The following is a 15,963-nucleotide window of genomic DNA, read 5'->3' on the forward strand; positions in this document are numbered from 1 at the left end:
GCCTATATAAGCAGGTACATTGCTCATTCTTAGCATCACCTATTTGGGTGTTAGGTGATAGACTAGGAATTAGATAGGTGTTTCCACCTTTTCAAGGGCAGCCTAGGGCTTGTGATGAACGTACCCTTTTCTACAATATTAATATACTGAAAACGCAGCTCTCTCTCTCTCTCTCTCTCTCTCTCTCTCTTTCGGCGACTACAGACACTAGGCATACCCTCAGACATGATGTGGGGCATATACAAGCTATATGAGCAGGTCTTTGGGAGAGTCTGATGCCCACGAGGCTTGTCCGACACAGTTGCTAGCACCATTGGTGTGAAGCAGGGGTGCCCGCTCTCCCCCACGCTCTTTGGGCTCTATATTGATGAGGTGGTCGATTACATCACACAGGGAGGAGGCTCTGGGGTTGAGCTATCAGGTATTACTGTCCATGTTATGCTTTATGCTGATGACATCGTCTATCCGACACAGGGGGGGCTTCAAAGACACCTTGTGGCTCTTGAAGACTTTTGCGCACAGCAGGGTCTCACAGTGAACCTTGGGAAAACCAAGGTTATGACTTCCACACCTAACCTGCAATCAGGAGCCACACTACTCTCACATTAGCAGGAGGGCGGGTCGAGGTGGTGAGCTCTTATGTTTACCTTGGCATCACATTTACTAGCTCAGCTGGACGCTTCTCCATGGCTCAGGCAGTCCGAGACAGAGTGACCCGGGGGTATGCAGCTCTTGCTGGCCTTGAGCGTCAGTGTCATCAGGCACATTTTCAGGAACCCCGCATGAAGGGGTGGCTCTTTGATACATTAGTGACACCAGCCTTGATGTATGCAGCAGCGGGTTGGGCACCAGGGCTTGCAGCCTCCACATGGGTACAGCTGGAGAGACCACAGATCTTGATGCTCTCGAGAATGATACGCAGCAAACCATCCGTCCCGCACAACATTGTTCGAGCTGAGTTTGCTGCACCACCTATGGCAATGGAGGCATTGTTCCAGACGATCTCCTTTATATACAGGATGGGGAGATGCCCACGGAGAGATTATCCCGCCGAGCTTTTGAGGCATCCAGACAGTTGGCCGAGGCTGGACACACTGGATCTTGGTATGCACAGATGCTACAGTGGTTCTCACATCATGGGATAGACATTGAGCGGTTGCCACCTTTTCAGTATGATCAGTCTGCTCCACGGGGTTACCTCTCTTTCAATGAGAGGAACAAACTGATGAGACAGGACATATGGCAGCGCTACATACAGGAGACATGGACAACACCAGAGAGCCCACTACCACCGAAGATGCTGTATTACAGAGACCACTTTATGAGAATCTCAGGGGATGGGTTTATAAGCGACCGCGGTATATGGACAGCTACGAGTCTCATCACATCAGCTAGAGATAGAGGCTGGGAGAGCGGCACGAGTTCCCAGAGCCGAGTGGATATGCAAATTGTGCCGCGAGGAGGTGGAGACTGAGGATCACTTTGTATGTAGATGTAGAGCCCACCAGGGGGTCAGAGATAGATATGCACGATTGTTTGAGGAGCACTCTTCACTACATCAGTTGATGGAGGCCTCGGACCAGCGACAACTTGGCAGACTACTACTAGAGCTTCATAGTTCTCGAGAGGGACTCCTCCAGACACCCACTCCCACTAGGAGTGGGAAACAGTCCCAGCTCACAGATTTCTTCCAGAGAGCTATGCCAGTGCTGCCAGCTGATGTACCGCGTGGGGTGACCGCACAGAGAACAGAGGAATTGAGAGCCAAGAGGAGACCTAGACAGACTGGACACAAAGCACCCCGACTCCGTCACCGAGAGATAGCAACTATCCGGATGAGACACCGCGATGTATGATATCTTATATCCCTCTTATGGCACTGGATGGAGTTAGACATAGATCTGCATAGCATGCTTGTACTACCCCTTCAGCATATAGAGATGCATCTTGCCTTAGCACTCCATCCACATCCCCACCCCCCTTTATATTGTTTGTATATGGGCTCCACCGATCCATGATGATTCACAGTTGTATCCAGACACATGCACACCTTTTCTTTTCTTTCTTTTCCTTTTCTTTCTTTTCCTTTTCTTTCTTTTTCTTTTCTTCCGATGACCGGAAGAACACAGTTGTATTATTTTTTGTCTCATAGGCCGACTTTGGCCTCTCGTAGACGTTAATATATCTTTCTTTCTTTCTTTCTCTCTCTCTTCTCTTTATCTTCTCTTTGCGTTTTGCATCAAGATGTTCCTGCAAGGTGTTTAGGGCTGAAGGAAGACTCTCAAAGCTTCGGCATGTGACATTGGTATCAGGGCATAAGGCTCAGCAAGGTAAAACAATAGATGAAGTTGCACAGTCCAAGGAGAGTAACACAAAACATGGAAGAAGTTCCCAGGAGGTTGGTGGTGGTGTTCCCAAAGACCACTTGGGGCATACCAGGAAAGGCTATCAGGCAATGGTTCCAAGGGAGGATGATCATCCAACGGGTGGAATGAGAGTGCCAGACCCAATACTCACGAGAAGAAGACCAAAAAAAGTGTTCAAGGACAAGGTATGAAGGGATAGGGGACAAAGTGGAACAGATGCACGGATCTTCATCAGGTTTGGAGTTGCGTCAGAGACAGGGCAGGGTTTCAGTGAAAAGGTTGCCAGGAAGGGAAGGATGACAAGTTGGGGAGTCCATGAGGAGACAAGGGGATGATGACAATCATCCAAGTTCCGAAGTTGGAATCCTGCCATCAAGTTTAGCAGAAGGGGATGTCATGTGCATGCACATGGACATGCTTATCCTTGGGCTAATCCCTGAAGGAAACAGATTTAGGACTAGATTCTGGAACTACAGCAGCAGCTAGTATTGGCAGGGAAGAGAGTGGAATGGACCAAGTGGTTGTTGACCAGCAGACAGAGACGATGATCATGTGTCGGCTGCAGCAAAGGGATTTTTGTATCCAAGGACCTGGCTGACAGTAGTCTACTTGAGCTTCCAAAGCCTATAGCTCTTTGTTAGCATCTCTCACCTATTTGGGTGTTAGGTGATAGACTAGGAATTAGATAGGTGTTTCCACCTTTTCAAGGGCAGCCTAGGGCTTGCTAGGAATGAACCCTTTTTTACAATATTCATATATTGAAAACTCAGCTATCTCTCTCTTCTCTCCATCTTCTCTTTGTGTTTTGCATCAAGATGTTCTTGCAAGGTGTTCATATAAGCCTATATAAGCATGCGGATAGCTCATTGTTAGCATCTCTCACCTATGTGGGTGTTAGGAGATAGACTAGGAATTAGATAGGTGTTTCCACCTTTTCAAGGGCAGCCTAGGGCTTGCCAGGAATAAACCGTTTTGTAAAATATTAATATATTGAAAACTCAGCTCTCTCTCTCTCTCTTCTCTCCATCTTCTCTTTGCGTTTTGCATCAAGATGTTCCTACAAGGTGTTTAGGGCTGAAAGAAGACTCCAGAGCTTCCACATGTGACAGTTCAACTACCTTGAAGTCAAAACAATCTCCTAGAGGCTCCTTTGCCTTGATTCTTTGAAGAACCCGATCATTTGTCGACTATTATTTGTTGGTGGTTCCTCAGGCAGAGAAAAAGGCTTCCATACATCGTATCTTCATCTTTGACACCAATACAAAACAGGCTGCCACAATGTGTCACCCCCATAGTTTGGAGGAGTCCTGTAAGGTTAAAGACCAAAGAAGCTGACTCTTGCGGAAATTAAAAAAACTGAGTGCAAAACGTGCTGATGAGAAGACACGGGAGAGAGGGGGATGACAGAAGGAGGAGCATGTAAGGGAGAAGACAGCAGCAGCAGAGACCTCGAAGAGGGGAGGAGGGGCAGTGGACAGCGCACCCAAGTGGAGTGAACCTGAAGCAGAATTTCCCAATGCACATACCCTTTTTTTTTATGGATCCTTCAAGAGGAGCTCAGGGGTAGCCAGTGGTGGAATTATATTGCTAGCCTGGAGGCAGGTGCAAAGAGGGTGCTTTCTCTGGCTGGCCTATTGTGGAAGGCTCAATATCTGATGATTTATGAGGGAGGAATTTATAGGGCCACTCGGGGTCCCTTTTAGGGGTCGGCCTGCTCAGCCAGTCATCCAACCAGTTGACGATCTCACCAAGCTGCCCGACCTGATCCTTTGTTGCTGACACTCATTACCAACCCAACCCGGAGTGATTAGTGCCCAAGGTATCATGTCCCCAATGGAGACTGCCTGGCCAGGGCGCCGCTAGCCTGCAGGTGAATCACACGTGTTAATAGTTGCCAAATAACACATTTCAGACCTTCACATACCAGTGTAAAATGTTTGGAACATTTCAAACGTTTTTTAAAAGCTTCAGTTTTTTTTAAAGGTTGAAAAAAAAACTAATTTGATAGCGACCAACATTGACTTACAAAAGGAAAAAGTTTGGTTTCTTTTTAGTGAATTTGTTTCATGTTTTGATGACAAATGGAATATGATTCATGATTCATGAATTATCTTGTGTCACTAGTGAGGCATTACCTGTGTGGCCTTGCCAAGAACCAGCTATGAGCTGCACGCTGGAAGCCTATCTGTCCTGGCATCACTCAAGCCTTGCTATTTTCACATGTCGTAAAGGCAGAAGATATACATGTTGAGACAATGTATGCTTTGACATTCTGCACGTTATGCCAAATACATAAGAGCTAAATCTGGTACATTTTTGACATGTACCCCCCCCCCCACACCCGTGTATGAAACGTTGTTGAAACTTTCCCAAAATGTATGAAACGTTTTTAGAAAGCGTTTTAAAACACGCCTGGAAGCTTTGCATGTGCTCATACATGGCGTTGGCTAGACAAATGAGTCAAAGAGAGACATTTTAGCTCCAACCTAATGAACAATTATTTAAAAGCGTTGTTGGTAAAAATATACTTATGATACCTAGCCTCCAGATAAACGGGTTGTTACAAACCAAGATTACAATTGATGGCAATTGCCTTCCACCAGTGCACTCCTATGAGGGAGCATAGATGGCGATCTGGAGACACTGAGACGCAGGTTGTATGCACTGTGAAAGAAGGGCACACAGAGCAGTGAACGTAGATCTCTAAACTAGTATTTTGAATATGATGGAAGCTGTTGAATGCCTCATATATAGTACACAAGGCCAGTCATATATTAAGTTGACCCATGATGGCCACCCTGCATTGAGCCCATCTGGACCCCATCAACCACTTCATATGTGTGGAGTAATAACAGACTACACAAGAGACCTGCGCTTTTATTGTAGCTTTCATCAATGCCCGTACGGACCCCGCAACCCGAGGACTGTGTCCCAGGCCCTGTGTGATCTAATATAGGTATATCAGCCCGCACTTGCATGTAGCCTATTTGGCATGATGCCAAACCGACCTAAGCTGTCTCTTAACCATCTAGCCACATATGGCCCAACCCTAAAGTCCAAAGCGCACTATGCCAAGTGTCTCTGCTACTCTTACACAGTGGCTTCCCCTCATGCGTACTCAACATGACCAAGGTGGAACTTTGATTTCCAACATAATGATACCTCCAGGAGCATCTTGCCCGTAGCTCTAATCCCGTGTCTCTCCACCCATTCATTGAGGTAGCAAATGAAGTGCTTTCAGCCGTGCATGGCAAAACGAGACATAAAAAGTGCCAATATGTTTTTTAGGAGCATGATTTTCAAAAGTGAGGCCCAAGGTCACAACGTCTGTATTTTCAAGAATCAGTACACGTATGAGTCCACCACAACTGCATTATGGGACTTACCCAATGTTTGAGAACTGACTGCCATATTGATGTGACACAGCATGATTGAGAGTACACATGTGAGTCCACAAGAATTGCATTATGGGACTAACCCAATGTTTGAGAACTGACTACCATATTGATGTGACGCAGCATGATTGAGATTGATACTACTCTGGTTGCATTAATATTACTTCATACTTCAAACTTATACATAGATGTTGTAAAATGGATCATGCCATTAAATACTTAAAAAATACCTTATAATAGTACTTCATAAAAAGCATCTATCCATCATCACCCTAGCGCCTATCTTACCACACTAAGCAGCAGGGGGCACAAGTTTAAACCCCACCACAATACTCAATAGGAGGCAAAACTTCAATCACAGAAACCTTACACCCACGCACACACCTAAGTACATAGATATGTAGATACACACATGCATATAAGCATGTAGCCATGACTCCATATGCAGCTCAAATTTCCTTGATTACCTTTCCCAGTGGATTCTCTCCAGATTCCTTTGAAATCGCTCAAACATTTCCCTGCACAAAAAGAATTCGTGAGTAAAAATACAACAATGGATACAAAGCCTGCTAAAGTAGATGCATACTCTTTTCCAGGCCTCCACACTGACTTGTAGCCATCAGAAAGAGAAGTAATCTGCCTTTCTTGTTCACTCCAAGAAACGCCAACATTTGATATCAAACAAGATATTGTATGACATGAATAATCTGTTCCAACAATAACATGGCTATAAGAACCAAAGATGTGAATAAAAACCTGTTTCTGATTGTACCTCAGCAGAGCAAGACAATTTCATCTCTCACCATTGTCAAATCGAAGAGGTCTTTCCATCTTTTCCCAAAGAGCTTCTACTCCAGATTCAGTTAGATCAAGTTCGATGAGAGCAGATCCTGCCTGTTAAAACATGGTAAAAAGTTATCCATGCATTTATAACATCAAGAGGGATACCACACACAACATAAAGAAACAGATCCATAGAAATTTACAGCAAGCAAACTCAAAGAGTTTCTGTCATCATGAACAACACATCGGCAGCTAACAAAAGAGCATTAACCACACTAGTGATATAAAACCACCTCATTGAGATCGGCAGAAACCAACTAAAGCATTAGTGTATTGACATTCATGTATTCCGTTGCCAGCCATCAAGTGCACAAACAGTCTAGGAGTACGCCCATAGTTACATGGACTGGCACTGGAAATGACACGGCTGATGTCTGAGCAACTGAAAAGAGAACAGCTAGGAAAAGAAAGATCATATAGTACCAATGAGAAGTATATTTGGAAAGAAAATAGAAATGAGAGAATAAGCTTATGCTAAATCATGATTTGGAGAAAGTAGTGAGGAAACCTGGGGAAAAAGGTGGGGAAAATCAGCCAGGGATATGTTGAGAGGAGATTAGGAAACAGGAAACGTTTAGACAAACAGAATTTCCACATCTAAGGAACAGCGGCTTTCTGTTACTATTAGTTTAACAAATACTTATTAAGCTGTTGATAAACCTTCATAAAACTCAATAAATCATTGATCAACCTTCATATGACTACAAGCAAAAGTATGGACCCAGAATGAGACGATGATATTGATGACTCGGCAAGCAAAGCAGTGATTATTATCTCATTTCTGAACTTCATGCTGGGTTTCAATAGAATCCTTACTATCTTAGATAAATCTAGTGCTAACAAAAATAAGAAACCGAAAATACTCCTTAGTCTTTGAGTTTAAGCAGCATATTCGTACTTCTTGATCAGCACAAGATCTGAAGCTCTCTATCTCATGCAATGGCCACTTGATTGTACACTCCAAATTAGCATCACGTATCTTCAAAACAATAGCATCAGCCGTGAGAGTGAATTCTGGTGAGGGAATATAAATATCCCCTAAAAGCAATAGCTGCTTCCCAAGGATGACAACTTCTCTATCTTTTTCTGCCACAAATTCCTGTAAAATAAAAGCTCCAGTTTATGCATAAAGTTGTAACAAGCACAGAAGCTTTAATATACCTCTTGATTTACTGAAAAAAACATGAACACAAACTTTTTCTTTTTAAAAGCATTTCACTTTTTATTTGGAAAAGCAAAGGAAAATCACCTTCATGAGACCAAGCTATAAGTTTTTGTGTGATAAAAAGACACAAAAGAGCATTTTGTAAATGTTTAAAAACAACCGGGGTCAGACATTGTGATCAAGGGTCACAATCCTTCAATTATATACACTTGGAAAAAAAATTATGGCATAAGATACAAACATCAGTATGTATACCTTCACATACAATTCAAGCTTCAAAATTGAGGGAATAAATGAATTATTTAACAACAAACAAAGATAAAACTAGAAAAAAATTTGCAAAGAATACAAGAACATAAAGAAAAAATACAAATTTCTGAAAATTTGAAATTCAAATAATAAAGCAACTACTAAAACGGACAAGTTTTTATTTAAATCTAGAAAATCAGTCTATTAAAAATAGAGGAGAAGGAAAGATTGTATTAAAGTCTTAGAACGAACAGGACACTTTTTTTTATCCCCCATGCATGTGAACACCTCTTATCCACTTATTGGGTGTCCTTATCTTTTGTACTTGCCACTCATTTCATTATCACAAATCTACATTGAGTTGTGGGCCACTCTCTCTCTCTCTCTCTCTCTCTCTCTCTCTCTCTCTCTCTCTCCTGCTTACGATTGAGTGTCAGTGTGTGTATGTAGCCAAACCCTAGCCCAACACTGAATGCATCAGTTGTTTCGGGACGTAATGAAAACTAGTGTGACCAGCCATTGTCTATATTTTTAGCTCATGTGACTGGTACCGCTATCACTCTCGTGTGACTAGAGTCAAGGCTCTACTAGTGTGACTAGTATTCCTTGAGGGCCTTGCTAGTGTGACTAATATTCCCCATATCCATAGTTGTCACGGTATGAAAATACAATACCATACGGAAATTTTTGGTAAGAAATAAAATTTTTGGATTTTGTACAATAAAATACGGTTTTTTTTAACACTTACAAACTATGGAGCTTCAAGCATGAATGTGGGGAGGGGGGGGCAGGGGGATATGCAGCGGAAGTATTTGTATTGGAAGATCCTGTCACACAAATGCTCACACCGTCTTCTGTATCCTGAGTTTCGTGAGTTTAGCAATCCATTTCAATACTTCAAACTTTAAAGAGATGAGAGAGAGATAGATAAGAACTATACACCAGATTGGGTCCCGAATCACCCACCGAAGGGCCCCCTATCCCGATAACGAGATAGTATTTGCTTTATTTCTTTAGAGAGAATGACTGTGGACTGTAGATAAGCCAAACGCAAGATCTCGGAGGATCGGAGCTTGGCTGAACTGTACACGACTGTAGAAACACCTCGATGAACTGATCTCGAGCCTATGCACTCTTCCCAAGGACATGAGGAAGGGCTGCACACCTGAGGCTGAGAAAAGAAGATGGTGGACTGTTCTACACTATGTTAGAATGCTGTAAACACTTATGAATGCTGTGTTACCTTCACCAGATGACTGCTGCATGTATGGATGATGCACAGAAGGCTAGATACTGATGCAAACTGTTGATTCAGGGCTGGAAACTGCTGTGGACAGAAACGCAGACCTGTAGGGAAGCTGCTGGACTAAAACGCAGGTGTACTGATGATGCTAAACAGAAACGCAGGGGTACTCATGCTGCTGGACAGAAACGCAGGTATGCTGCTGTACGACTGGACAGAAACACAGATCTGCTGGCTGAAACCTGGCGTTGAACTGGGGCTGGTCTGTATGCTGAATCAAGGCCTGAAGTGATGCTGAATGCAAGCTGATTTGATGCTGATGGCAGGCGCCTAGGGCTGACTGAAGCAAGGGGTTCTCAAGGGGCTGGAGAAGCAACCTTATGAGCTCCAAGGGCTGGATTAGTCTAGGGCTGAAGGCAAGGATACTCCTAGGGCTGAGGAGGACAGCTCTTAGCACAATGAAGACTGAATGAAAAACTAAGCCCTATGCAAGCCTATTTATACTAACTGGAGGTTGGTCATTTAATAAAGTTTATATTTATAAATGCCCAATAATGCAAATAATGCTAAATAAATACTATTAAATATGGAAAAAATACCAGATAAATCCTAGTAAATTCCCTAAGACTTCTGGGATGTTCTAAATGATGCACAGGCATATGAATGCATATTATGCAAGATGCAGAGTGCTTTCTGATGCAAACCCTAAGGCTTCTACTGACTCTACATGCATGAATGATTCTCTCCAAGTGGGTTAAGGGATTTGACTGACTGACTGACCCTCTAAGGCTGAGGAATGACCTACGTAGCTCGTGCCTGACTTATCCTGGACTGAGGATGTACAATGGGATCACGGCGTACGACAATTATCATCCTATTGGGTTCTAAAACTGTACAACTGTTGTACTTCTGATGATGAGCCATCTTGTCACCATGCACTGAGTGCAGAGTGCATGTGACATTCCCTCCTGCTTAGCTTGGCGGCAAGTTCATGGCTTCCAAGTAGTCCGCCAATAACTGGGGGTACTCCTGGAAGAACTCTTCGTCGAGCCATACGGCTTCGTGGGTGCCTCGATCTCGGAATTTCGTATAGAACTGACGTATCCATCGACCGGAACCATGCTTCCATCGATGAAGAAGGATCTGCTCAGGCTTAATAACTTCTGCTTCGTCTACCTCGTCTGGCTGCTGTTCATCTGAAACATCAAACACTTCTGGACCCACATATGGTTTTAGCCAAGAAACATGGAAGACATCATGCATTGTCCAACTGGTAGGCAATTTTAACTTCATGGAGACATCACTTAACTTTTTGACTATTGGAAAAGGGCCAAAACTACGGAATGAAAGCTTGGGACAATGTTTGCCCACTTGTTTCAATCTTTGTTTCGTGATGCACCAAGAGACCCAATCCCCTTCCTTGAAATGGATATCTCGTCTAAACTTACATGCCTGTCTGTGAACTGAATGATGGCCAGGCTCGAAATTGAGGGCCAAACTGGGTTGAGTACCAAACTCTGCGAAATCGACATACTGATCTTCTAAGTCTTTTCCAGAGATGTTGAGAATGGTAGACTCTTGACTGGTCGGGATGCTGGTCTTTCTACTAAGAACATCTGCTACTGGGTTAGGCTGACCAGAGATGTACTTAATCATTGCTCCAACTTGTTGGAAGAGCTGACCCTGTCTAGTGTGCTGAGCACTCCACTGGACACTTGGCATCATCGGGAGCCACTTAAGTGCTTGGTGGTCTGTGGTGACTGTGAAAATGTGTCCATAAGGAACATGTTTCAAATGTTTGAGAACTAACTGTTGTTCTAGCTTGCCCTTGAAAGTCTTGGAAAGACAAGAGGGAAACTTGCTAGGAGGTTCTGCTAACTGTGGGATACTGGGTAGGAGATCATCCTTAAAAATGTCTGAATGAGAAAGGAGATCTGCTAACTAAGGGACTGAAGATGATGAGACAGCGGTTATTGATGAGATAGAAGCTGTCTGAGTATAAATTAATGCTCCTTCTGCTCCCTTGCACATAGCTCGTCGGGCCTGGAGATGAGAAATCATAGGAACACCAAGAATGCTCCTATCTCCCCGAATCATGACAGGCTCAGGAAAACCTTTAGAGATAATAAAGGTATCCTCCCCCAATTGGGAATAGGTTCATACTAACGAAACCACTGGATTCCTAAGATCATGTCACATCCCAAAAGAGGAGAGACAATGAAATCTCGCTAGAATGAGGCCTTTTGAACTTGAAAAGAAAACTGTTGTGCCTTCTGAGAGATGTGGGTGCGGAGACCAGGTGTAAACCCGTCTACCTCCAAATGATATGGGACTAATATGCAGTTCAATTTATTAGCCAACTGGGGAGAGACGGCATCTTCAGAACTACCCATATCGAAAAGGACTACAAACTGTCGGCCCTGGGCAGAGCCATAAGCTCGGATGAGGCTCTTCTGAGCAGCATCGCTCTCACCCTCCTACTTAGCATCAAATACCACGGATGGCATCGGATGCATGGAAGGTAAAAGTTGAACTGCATTTGAGGTAGTAGGCGGGGCTGGAGGAGCTGGGGAGGCTGTGGCAACTATGGCAGAAGGAGCTTTGGCGGCTTGTGCCGCTTGCCATTTGTGGCAATCCTTCTTACCATGCCCTATAATATGACAGGAAAAACATCTATTTTCTGACTGGTACTTTCTTTGCTCCTCCGGAGGAAGATAACCTCCAGTAATGCCTGCTTTAGCCTTTTCATCAGGGGTTTTCTTAGGTTCTTTATCCTTCTTACCCCCTGAACTGAAGCTGTTACTGCTGTCCTTCTTAGCATCTTTAGAAGATTGAGGCATCGGGAACTTACTCATGATAGTCAGCTTATTGAGTGCACGATAATCAACACACAATCAAGAAGACCCATCCTTCTTCTTGACAAATAGGATCGGAGCTCTAAACGACGACACACTAGGATGTATGAAGCCAGATTGCAACAGTTCTTGGAGTTGGCGGTCCAACTCCAATTCCATTGCCTTGGAAAGGCAGTATGGAAAATTGCTTTGGGGATCCGAGCCTGGAAGGAGGTCTATTATGTGGTCCTCCGGTCTAGACAGGGGAAGCTGGGGAGGGAGGTTGTCCAGAAAGAAAATCTTCTGAAGCTTATCATGGAGAACCCGGTACTTCTCGGAAGCCCTGGACACTGTCTGGGCAGTCTCGATAAAAATCATCGCACACTGTGCGCCTTTCCTAATTTCTCGTTTAGCCTGTAAATGGCTTATGAGAGGAAAGTTCGGGATTCCTGGCTCACACTTAATGGTCACTGGGGCTTTAGACACATTTCGATTAATCACGAACGTGTACTTGTTCCACTTGATATCTAACTGGAGCTTGTGAAACCACTAAATGCCCAAAACTATGTTTGCTCCTGTAAGAGGGACAACCATAAAATCATGCACAAACTCTACGCCCTAAATTACTAACTTAGTACTCTGAGCTTCAAACTTGATGCTCGTCATCATGCCTGTGCTAAATCCCTCAACTTTCTTGTCCACCAAAGTCAACATGAAACAGGCTCACCGAACGGTCTATACCGCGACCCACATCCTCCGTGCTGTCACTGTCAAACAAGACAACCACTCTCTGGCCACCTATGTAGCCAAAGGTCTTGAGTAATTCGTTGCGCTCATACTCTTGGTCATGGACACCCTTCTGCTTATCTTCAAGCTCACGGCTAACGATTGCACCAGCCAAAGCACTAGGATCTGAAGAACTAGGTACTGCCGCTGGGGTCTTTGTGGGAGCTAGACTCACCACTCAAGCCATGGAGGCTGAGGTGGTTATCTGTTGAGTGGTAGTCTTCTTAGGGCACTTCCTAGAAGTGTGTCCTTTTGTAGGACAAAAGAAGCACCTACCCTCCTTTTTGTACTGAGCTGTCTCTTGAGCACTCAATTTACCAGCCTGCCTGAGCTTTCTGGTCTGGAGTAAGCTTGGGTACATTGGTCGAGTTCTTGGAGCCAAAGGCTCTCGTGCTCTATTCGGAAGAAGATCCTGTTTGGTTCTGGCATTAGTCGAGTTGCCTTGGGAGTGGCAGGCTGGGAAGTCCTAGGCTTTCCGTCAGTATGCTTCATTTTCGTACTCTGCGCAAGGGAGAGTGCGTCTTCAAAGGTGGCTCGCCTAAACATACGCACCTCCCATTGGATTTGCATGTCCAAGCCATAAAGAAACTGCCCTTTCTTGTCCTTGTTAGATAAGCCCAACAGCAAACATAAGTTTGAAATCTTATTGGCAAACTGAAGGACCGATTTTTATGCATAAATGGATGCATAAAAGAAATTCTTTTATATTAAAAGAGTGATTTTCATCATAAATGATTTATATGCATAAACATATGCATAAAAGATAATTTTTATATTAAAAGTGTGATTTTCATCATAAATGATTTTTATGCATAAAAAAAATTCTTTTATATTAAAAGAGTGATTTTCATCATAAATGATTTGTATGCATAAACATATGCATAAAAGATAATTTTTATATTAAAAGTGTGATTTTCATCATAAATGATTTTTATGCATAAATGGATGCATAAAAGAAATTCTTTTATATTAAAAGAAGAAGCTTCATGGTTGAATCAGTAACTTAAATGCTCAGAATTCAGCAATATTTCATGACGAATATAACGCACAAAACTGAAGGAGATGTGCAAAAGAGAGAGAGAGAGAGAGAGAGAGAGAGAGAGAGAGAGGGAGGGAGGGAGGGAGGGAGGACATAGTATTGGGTCCCGAATGGGCCCCCACCACTTGAAGAAGGCTCTAGTACCAATGTAACATGCGGAAGCTTCGTGGTCAAATCAATAACTTCAATGCTTAGAATTCAGCAATCTTTCATGAAGAATATAACGCACAAAACTGAAGTAGATGTGCGAGAGAGAGAGAGAGAGAGAGAGAGAGAGAGAGAGAGAGATGAAAATGAAATGAAATGAAATGTTATATTAACGTCTTCAAAAGGCCATAATGACCTATGAGAGAGAGAGAGGGGGGGGGTAGAAGAGGACACAGTATTGGGTCCCGAATACCTCATTAGGGCCCCCACCACAAATGAATGTTGTATTTTCTTTATTAGAATGATGCAAATCAGCAAAATAAAGACTGGAATCTTGACCTTCAATGTTCACCTTGACTAGAGCTTCCCCTTGGCTGTCCTGGCCCTTGGAATGCAGCAATGCTTTAAGAAATATGAGATGCCTTCATCGTTTCTTGGCTGGAGTATTTATACTCCCCTTGGCATCCAGTCGGCCAGCTACTAAAGAGCCTCATGACTAGGTCTTGGAAAAAAGTGCAAATAACTGGTTTCACACCACCACATGGGCTGGCCATCCTGTGCAAGAGCCAAAGATAGTGCCCAAGCTGCTGGGCAGCCCTATGCATGGGTACTGGGCTGCTGGGCAGCCTGTGTGGGCTGTCCCACACCTGGCCGACAGCCACTCTTGGGCCTTCGGCTGGCTGTCCAGTGCCCATAGGGCTGGCCAACAGCCCCTTCCAGCCCAAGCAATGGCTGGTGGACACAGCCTGGGCCCTCCTGGCCCCTTGGAGGTGGTTCTACACCTCCCCTATGCCCACACTAAGAGTGCAAATCTTGGTATTTATATCACCCCCCTATGCTGGTCGGCCAGCCAAAAGACAACCAATTGGCTGCTGGACAAGTCCACGACTGCATACAAGCAGTCGGCCAATACGACGGCCTCCCGACCAATAAAAATGGAGAAAATACATGGAAAAATGGGGGAAAATGGGTAAACACCTAAATGGGCAGGCACACCCACAACACTGGCCCTGGTGTGTAATGTATAGACTGGAGATGACTCCTAACACCCCCTCTCACCTCCTAGATGTGGAACCAACCCCAGTGAGTTGGAGTGTTGCCAAAGCATCGCCTAAGGTAGAGCCTTCGTGAAGAGGTCTGCTGCATTGTCCTACGTCAAACAACTCTCTAGCAAGATGTCCTCAGCAAAAAGCTTCTCACGAACGAAGTGACTCTGGATGATCGTGGGTTCTACCAAGGGAAACCCAATCTCGCCAACAAGTAACTTCTGCAACCGCACCACCTCGCACACCACACGTAGCCCGGTACTCTGCCTCTGTAGACGACAAGGCAATAGTTGGCTACCTCTTGCTGCTCCATGAAACAGCTCCTAAGCCAAGGGTAAAACCATAGCCTAATGTAGATCTCCTTGTGTCTGGATCTCCTCCCCAATCTGAGTCACTCCAACCGTGGAGTCCGATTCCATCCATCGTTCCCCCTCTAGTATCATTGAAGAGTCCAAGATCCATCGTACCCTGCGAATACCACAAGATCCACAGTCTTGCGCCCCAATGAATCTTCAAAGGCATCTGCAAGAATGAGCTCAATAGCCCCACCGGGACGCTCAAGTCCAATCTGGTGTTCAGCAACCAAATCAATGAACAAAACCGCTTTCGAAACAAAGAGGCATCAACCTGTTCACAAGAATCATCAATTGTAACTTTGGTATGCCAAGTCCTAGGAACCTGGCGGAAGACCATACAAGGCCTTCTGGAACCTGTAAACCACCCCCTTTGAACCCGGAACCTCAAAGCCTGGAGGTTGCTCAACATCCACCTCGTCCTGCAAGTCACCATCTGCCACTTGCATGGCTTTGCTACAGGTCCCCTGGGAAAGAGCTTCCGCAATTGTAGGAGG

At 44.3% G+C, this 15,963-nt stretch overlaps 1 protein-coding gene across 14 annotated transcripts in view; it reads right to left on the bottom strand.

Moving 5' to 3' along the window:
• Nucleotides 1-15,963, bottom strand: part of LOC147628426 (uncharacterized) — a 107,685-nt gene that overhangs the window by 72,097 nt on the left and 19,625 nt on the right. For 10 of the 14 annotated variants that reach the window (XM_086813566.1, XM_086813568.1, XM_086813563.1 and 7 more), the window contains exons 6-9: nt 7,503-7,703; nt 6,565-6,655; nt 6,348-6,468; nt 6,229-6,279 (exon numbers count right to left, since the gene is read on the bottom strand). In XM_086813566.1, the coding sequence (XP_086669692.1) occupies nt 6,229-6,279; nt 6,348-6,468; nt 6,565-6,655; nt 7,503-7,703 (464 nt within the window). The remainder of the gene's footprint in view (nt 1-6,228; nt 6,280-6,347; nt 6,469-6,564; nt 6,656-7,502; nt 7,704-15,963) is intronic. The other 4 variants (XM_086813570.1, XM_086813569.1, XM_086813565.1 and 1 more) reach the window with 1 other exon arrangement.

This window comes from Cibotium barometz, chromosome 19, assembly GCF_041138505.1.
Source record: "Cibotium barometz isolate CiBa-2024 chromosome 19, ASM4113850v1, whole genome shotgun sequence".
Lineage (NCBI taxonomy): Eukaryota > Viridiplantae > Streptophyta > Polypodiopsida > Cyatheales > Cibotiaceae > Cibotium > Cibotium barometz.